We start from the raw sequence: 8,409 nt of genomic DNA, 5'->3' as shown, positions 1-8,409 counted from the left end.
TTATTGGGTAGACTAATGATGATGCCTACACTATATATATGGGTTATTAGAGCTGAAAAGTCTTGATAACACTTTCCAACTCTCTCTCTCTCTCTAGCTTTCTAAGACCAAAGTTTTCTCCAAGAAACTCATCAAGCATTGCTTGAATTGCATGAGTTTTAAGGCTTATTCAATCCCAAATCTCATTCTACTTAGTTGAAGCTTCAAGCAATTGGTAAGGCTTGGAATAGATATTTTGGACAACAATATCATTATTGTGTATAAGCCTTAGAAATTCCCCAAGTTTGAAGATTCAAGTTGCTCAATACAAAGGTTGTATCTCTCGAACCCTAATCTTGTATTTTGTAATTATATTATGTTTTTCATTGTTGGTATTGATGATTAAATGTATCTAAGTTCATCTTATCATCATTTAATCATTTATATTCTTCTATTCAAGATTAACATTCATATCATGAACATGTTTCTTTGATTATCAAGAATTTCACTCATACTTTAAATTTGAATCTTGATTAACATCTAGGGTTTGAAAGATTGCATTATTATCATATTCATTGTTGATTTGCAATGAGTAAGGCCATATATTCCCAACACAAGGCGCCAGGTGTCACAGGCTGACATTTTGACAGCAGAAATGCCCGTGCGGCACCTTGACTCCTCTGAGCCAAGGTCAGCCCTCCAACCATTCAAATAACAATGGGCACATATTTCGCGCGACCATGCGCCTCTACATACTTCCGTCTCTCAAACAACTCTCGTTGAGTCATGCTCTCAAGCATCTATGAGTGCAACCATGCATCAAGGCTATCTAGCCAAGACACTCACACTATCCATAGGTTCACACTATGGCAAGGCAAATCCCAACACCGATGCTCACGTAGACATTCGCAAGCCAAGGTAGCATGTGTGGCCAAGAGCCAACACCAAGTTGACGTGCCAACGCGTCTCATCATGCCCCATTCGATACTATATGAATAGCTTGTGTCACAGACCAAGGACTCTCTTACGTCCATGGTTCAATCCTTAAGGCACCATGCCTTTACGCATGTTGGCAGGCCCTCGAGACTAGCTGCCAGACTAGTAGCACACATTGGACTTCTGTCCTTCTCAAGCATTGTGCACTCTTCAATGCCTGCATGCTAGCAAGTCCCACGAATGACTTCCCGTGCCATCTCGTGTCAAGACTCGTGGCCATGGTGCGCCATGACATCTCTCAGAGGTTTGGGCTACGTTCCATGCAGGTAGCATACCAGCAAGCCAAGAGAATCGTACCCATAAACCTCTGGCAGCACACTTCAACGCACTACCGGGGCGGCCCGGTAATGTCCATGAGTACTCCTACTCATCGAGACATATGAGTCCCCTCGTGGTCCTCATATGCCCGCCCTACTAGTCCTCCCAACTAGTAGTAGCTCACTTGACGCGCCTGCGCCAGGGGGTGGTGGAGATCTGACACCAGGTGCTCCCCCTACAAAGAGCCTTCTAAGCTTTTAGCCTTCTACCAGGAACATATATGATTTTTGCTTGGGAGAAATATTTGGCTCTCAACTCGCCAATTCTCCGAAACTCCCAAATCTGATCGTACAATTGCGTTCATTGACCCTTCAATATGGAACCTACCAAGTCCTGTCCATTTTTGGGCAATATTGAAGATATTTATGAAAATGCCACTGTCGTACAAACTAGGCATCAGCATGCTCACCATCCTGCACCTTCGCGCACGCATCTAACCGAGCAACATCCTTGCTTGTAACATGCCCTCAAGGCTGGCATGTTATACTCTCCCCAACTTCAATTGTCGATGCCCTCATCGCCAGACCACTGGCCAATCTTCCTGCCTCGACTCCTAAGCTCACTCCATGCTGCTTCTGAATCTTAAGTCTGCACTAGTCCCTCTACCACTGTAGAACCACCCACTTGGTGATGATCTCCCACGTCCACTCTTAGACTCGATCAAAGACCCCATGCCACCATCACTATTCAGAATTCACCTATGAAGTAGTTGTAGAGTCCAAGAACTTTACTTAGCTAATTATTTAGTAGTATTATAGTATGTATAGTATTATCTTTGTAACTGTGGATTTTTGGTTCAGACCGGGAATTATTTGGACACTCATAGTAGTACTTATAGATTTTCTAAGTTTAACCTATAGTTTAACAATATTAATCTTAACCTAAGGTTTGATTATATGACTGATATTAAGGATAATATTTATTATACTATAAGGTTTAGATAAGGACCAATAGGATTTTAAGCACATGTTATGAATGGGTGATTAAGGATTAAGTATTTTGAGGATTTAATTTAATAAGGGTAAAAGTTTGAATGCTATAAGGTCAGTCAGCAGCTTTGAATACGTTGAGGGCTTAGTCAAGGCTGTTTACTCCATTCAAACTTAGCTAAAAATGTGTAATTTCGTGTTTAATTAATCAGCGTGTGCCGATATATCGCAGCTATAGGGGGCGATATATCGCAGCACGTAGATACGGAAAACACGAGATGATGCACGACTGCCTCGGGCATACTGGCCCAGGCGATATATCGCCTACAGGGGGCGATATATCGCCTCCTTCAGTATGTTTTGAAAGTTTTTGAATTCTTTTTCCATTCAGCCATTCAACCTCTTGATAAGTCCAGCATCTTTTTGAACGAGTCTTCAGCCTCTGCTGAACGATTATTCAAATTATTTTCACCTAAAAAGCTATTATTTTTATTCAAGTAAAATCAAGTTCCTTTCATTCCTAAACTCTATAAATAGGACCTAGTACCCAGCCATTATTCATCTTTTGCTCTAAGTTCAGAGGCTGCAAGTGCTAAGTGAGTGTGAGAGTGTAAACACCTAGTTTGGGGAAATCATAAGCTTGATCCTCATAAGCTTATCAAACACTTTGGGAAGTAAGGTTCTATAGTATTTCGGTTTGTGGTGTAGATTGGTCTTACAAGTCTTTAAGGTAACCCAAAACTCTAGTTCATTGGTTTTATGTTATTTTCTTTCTCATAGCCTTCTACTCAGTCTTCTAACCTCATTCTTATTTTGGTTAGGAAATCTAAGTTCTTGAGCACATAAGTTTCGGTAAGTATGTTTCTCAATGGTTTAGTCTTCCCATTCCTTTTCATCTCTTTTTCTTCATTAGACTCACTCTTTTTCATAATGGTTATTAGGAGTGTTCCAAAGTCCCAACGCTGTCCACATATCCCGGTAACTTTGGTAAGGAAAATAGGATAGAAATGCATATGTTATGTGTTCTATATGTTATCTTATGTTTTATGTTATTAAATATGTTATGATATGTATGTATGTATGTAGGCTTGGGCATATGACCCATATGACTAACAAGACCCCAAATAGATTATGGGCATATGACCTACTTAGCTAGTAGGACCCCACTAATCTCATGGGCATATGACTTGTTTAGTCTATGGGACCCCAAGTAATAATGGCCATTATAGTATGTGTATGTAACAAGTGTTATGATATGTCTTTATGTTTATTATGAAATTTATGTACATGATGTATGTGTTAGATTTTCCTTGCTGGGCATTAGGCTCATTCCTTTTTGTTTTATGTGCAGGAAAATAGCTTTAGTGGCGGTAAGGTTCGTGGATGCTTGGGATTGTGTATCGATGGTGAATGGAGTCAAGGAGTCGAGAGTTCGATTTCGAGGATGTAGTCATTTGTTTATGGTCTTTATATGTATTTTCCGCACTTACTATGTAATCCCTTTATTTTATAAATCATGTTATGTTTTGTTTTTCAAACAATGGGATCCCATATCCTTCTTGGTATTTATGTGAGTAACTCTTATTTCTATAAGTTTTCTAATAAAATTATGGTATTTTCGCAAATATAAGTTATAGTCAGAATTTGTATGTATAGTTTCGTTAATGGTCCAAGAGTCTAGAATAGTTGGGTCATTACAGTAGTGCATTTCCACTCGAATACTCCTTGAACACATGAACTCCTCCGAGTCCATCACGATGTCCCTCTAGTCAACCAAGTAGCCCTTGCAACACTGACCCCGAAGCAAACACATCCTTTGATTGAAGCTTCCCCGCCAACTGTCCAATGCATACTCCTATTGACAAGGACGAAATTAAGGTGCACCCCTCAGGGTGAGGATCGCAAACCAATCGTTCCTAACGGCACCTAAGAAGCATACTTCTCTCTCTTCAATGCGACACTTGTGTCAACTCTAGCCTTTATGCAGTATTTAGTGCACCCTTGCACATAGACTTCGCGAGGTAGTCTCTCATACTTTTGGCCCTCCGGCCTTACTGCATACACATGGCTTGATGTAAAATGGCCACTCCTGAGCATAAGCATAACTGCTCCTTTGAGCTTCTACAATGTGTTCAATGATCTGACATCATTCAAAATCACTACACTACCTTCTGGCTCGTGCTCATGTTGACTCTCAACATCGTGCCTAAAGTTCTGCCCCCAAATCAACCTTGTCGAACTATAGACGGCCTATTGAATCTTGACCAACTTGACTACACTCTACCTCATCCTTGAGGTGTGAAGTTGTCCCAATCCACTATCTCCTTTCGGCATATGTTCTCTGAATCATTCGGCTTGTGTTCCCATAAACACGTGTCCCCATAAAACACTAAGCATGTCCCATAACATGCTGTAAAACCTGCCCAATCTTGGTCTCAGCCTACGCCCATGCATACTGTCTATCTGCAGCTTCACTTGGTCACCAAACCCACTCACATCAGTCATGCATGTCTTCACACTGTAACCTATCTGTTGTTGTGTTTCCCCCTAGATTCACACACCAAAATTGAACAAATACCCTGACCCTTCGAACATATGAATTAGTGGGCTCCCCCACTTCAACTTGGGAATAAATTCTCTTCTCGAGGTGTACCTCTCAAGGTATAGCTTGCAAGCTAACCACTTTCTCTCATGCGGTCCCTCATTCCATTTATCACTTTTGAAGATGATGTTTAACTAATTCCTCGGTCATTCTGACTCTTCGCTCCTCGACATCTCTACGTTGCCTTAGTACACGAGTCTTGCTGACTTTCACCTTAGGCAAACGTTGCACTCATGTTACCTTAGTACCTGAGTCCTGACGACTTTCACCGTAGGTAATTGGTTTTGTCTTTGTCTCTGAATCTCGTTGACTTACATTCTGAACAACTAATGATCTCCATGATAACTCATCACGATGCTTTTGTAATGGAACATTGGTCTGCTATTTGGATGTTTGAACCGTGAAGGTCTCTCCCCCACTTCAATTGTTGGCATCCTCGACAACTTGCCCACACACAAGAACGTCTGACCACCCAAATTCTTCATGCACACAACAAATCTAGAAGTGCACCTCACAGGGGTAGCACCATTGTCAATTCCCCTATGCGTGAACTCTCCACATAGCTATCCATCTTTTCCATACTAGCATCTCGCCCCTCCGGGCAGCTTCTCTAGGCTTCTATGGTCACTAAGTCCTAATAGCAAGGCCCTCCGGCCCACATTTAAACTCAAGCACCATCTAAGCCTTCTTGTAGTACTAAGTTTCCTTGACGCAACCCTCCAGCACTCTAGAAACTCTAGTACTATTCTGACCATTGTGCGCGGTCTACTCGGCTCTGCTGGACTTTGATGCATATATTCCACAACTTAGCATCTCCTACAATGCCTTAGTGTTTCTCACACAGGCTAACATCCCTGTGAGCCAACACATCCCACTCAATTGTCTCAATGCCTCCCTTCTTCGGCGAAACAAGATAACATGCAAACACCTCCAAGTACAACTGCCCTGTGACAACCGTGGCTACTTCCACCTTGGTCTTCATGTGATTCCATTGGGTACACAAGTAGCAACTAAAGCATTTCATGTTCATCTTTATCTAGTTCCCCAAAGCAGTCCACTATCAACCACTGTCGTGACTAACAAGCGTCTAATGGCCACCATCGTGCTTCCACACTCTAGTGTACAAGTTCCCTTTTCAACAACAACGCTTCGTGCGACTTACACTGTCACTCAGGTGAACCTGAACTAGTGAACCAAGCATACAACCTTGACCACTCGATCAAACCTTGTCTCATGTCAACGAGTTCAAACTCTTCATTAGCGCCCCTCCACAATTGCACATGGTTGTTGTCTTTCTAGCATCACTGAACTTTGATTCGAAGTAACCATATCTTGTCCCCTCTCTATGATGTCCAGTATTCCCACAAAGAAGAGCAACCAAGTCTCATCTCGTCTCAGCCTACTGATCCTTTATAGGTGACTAAAAGGCTCAATGACATCTGTCCAAGCATCCAGACCTTTCTAGTCCTTCTGCACGCCTACATCCCCTTTAGGATGGGCCAACCAGGTTCATTACTTACTTGAGATGAACCTGGCTCTGATACCAACTGTCACGGGCTGACATTTTGACAGTGGAAATGCCCGTGCAGCACCTTGACTCCTCTGAGCCAAGGTCAGCCTTCTAACCATTCGAATAATAATGGGCACATTTTTCGCGTGACAGTGTGCCTCTGCACACTTCCATCTCCCAAACAACTCTCGTTGAGTCATGCTCTCAAGCATCTATGAGTGCAACCATGCATCAAGGCTATCTATCCAAGACACTCACATTGTCCATAGGTTCACACTATGGCAAGGCAAATCCCAACACCGATGCTCACGCAGACATTCGCAAGCCAAGGTCGTATGTGTGGCTAAGAGCCAACACCAAGTTGACGTGCCAACGCGTCTCGTCATGCCCCATTCGATACTATATGAATAGCTTGCGTCACAGACCAAGGACTCTCATACGTCCATGGTCCAATCCTCAAGGTACCATGCCTTTACGCATGTTGGCAGGCCCTCGAGACTAGCTACTAGACTAGTAGCACACACTGGACCTCTGTCCTTCTCAAGCTTTGTGCACTCTTCAATGCATGCGTGCTAGCAAGTCCCACGAATGACTTCCCATGCCATATCGTGTCAAGACTCGTGTCCATGGTGCGCCACGACGTCTCTCGAAGGTTTGGGCTACGTTCCATGCAGGTAGCATACCAGCAAGCCAAGTGAATCGTACCCATAAACCTCTGGCAGCACACTTCAACGCACTACCAAGGCAGCCCGGTAATGTCCATGAGTACTCCTACTCATGGAAACGTATGAGTCCCCTCCTGGTCCTCATATGCCCGCCCTACTAGTCCTCCCAACTAGTAGTAGCTCACTTGACGTGCCTGCGCCAGGGGGTGGTGGAGATCTGACACCAGGTGCTCCCCCTACAAAGAGCCTTCTAAGCTTTTAGCCTTCTACCAGGAACATATATGATTTTTGCTTGGGAGACATATTTGGCTCTCAACTCGCCAATTCTCCGAAACTCCCAAATCTGATCGTACCATTGCGTTCATTGACCCTTCAATATGGAACCTACCAAGTCCCGTCCATTTTTGGGCAATATTGAAGATATTTATGAAAATGTCACTGCCGTACAAACTAGGCATCAGCATGCTCACCATCCTGCACCCTCGCGTGCGCATCTAACCGAGCACCATCCTAGCTTGTAACATGCCCTCAAGGCCAGCATGTTACACCAGGGCCCTACGCGAGGTTTGGTCTCGCGTGCAGTGAGGAGAGGTGCAGGGAAATCAAGTGTGGCCGAGGTGGGAGCTTGCCCCCCAGTTTATAAAAAGGCCTTAGGTGTTTTTATAGACTCTTTCCTATACCACCCCCATGACATGCATTTTCTTGGAGGTGTAAAGAAACACATTTCATAGGTGGTGAACCTCATGACTCTTTCGAGGTTGAATGAGAGCCAATAATTTCTTGGTGCGAATCACAGGGTTTCCAAAAGCGAGTTCAAGCCTCCATTCTTAGCCATTGATTGAGCTTTTGATCCAAGGGATAGGATGGCTTTGGTTCCCCTATAAATAACACAATTTTTTTAATGCCTTTCTTACATCAACACACTTCCTTGGCTTGGTGGGGGCTTGTTCTTGTTTCTTCCAAGAGGTTAGTGGTTCCTCTTAGAGGAATTTTTCAATTTCATTCACTTTTGTTGTTCTTTTTTTTTCCCAGCCTTGAGCCCCTCTTACTATTATTATTGCATTTTTTTAGTTTTGTTTTTAGATCATAGATGTTTGGAGTGGGCTCGCTAAGTTGCAGTGAGTGCTTTTCGTGATCACGCTGTTGGGTTTTATGCCCTTATAAAACCACATTTCTGATGTAACACATTTTTTTTATCAATAAAGAAGTAGAAATCATTTTGTCTATCAATTTCATTGCTTTCTTGTTTTTTTACATGATTATTTGTTTAATACAAACATATATAATATCCAAAACAAATGAATAGTTACACTTATAGTGACTAGGTCACTGTGGATTATAAATGTAATTATATGTTTAAAAAGAATTAGTCTTAAGATTAAATCATTGCACGTGTTTTTCATTGATTTG

The 8,409-nt window shown here is 42.6% G+C and overlaps 1 protein-coding gene across 1 annotated transcript in view; it reads left to right on the top strand.

Moving 5' to 3' along the window:
• LOC133825191 (uncharacterized) overlaps nucleotides 1-8,121 on the top strand; it is a 27,869-nt gene extending 19,748 nt beyond the window's left edge. Inside the window, exon 3 of the mRNA XM_062258172.1 lies at nucleotides 8,083-8,121. Coding sequence (XP_062114156.1) covers nucleotides 8,083-8,121 — 39 coding nt within the window. The remainder of the gene's footprint in view (nucleotides 1-8,082) is intronic.
• Nucleotides 8,122-8,409: the final 288 nt, after the last annotated feature.

Source organism: Humulus lupulus, chromosome 1, assembly GCF_963169125.1.
Source record: "Humulus lupulus chromosome 1, drHumLupu1.1, whole genome shotgun sequence".
NCBI lineage: Eukaryota > Viridiplantae > Streptophyta > Magnoliopsida > Rosales > Cannabaceae > Humulus > Humulus lupulus.
The sequence above is the reverse complement of the archived record's forward strand: the minus strand, read 5'-3'. Positions and strand labels throughout refer to the sequence as shown.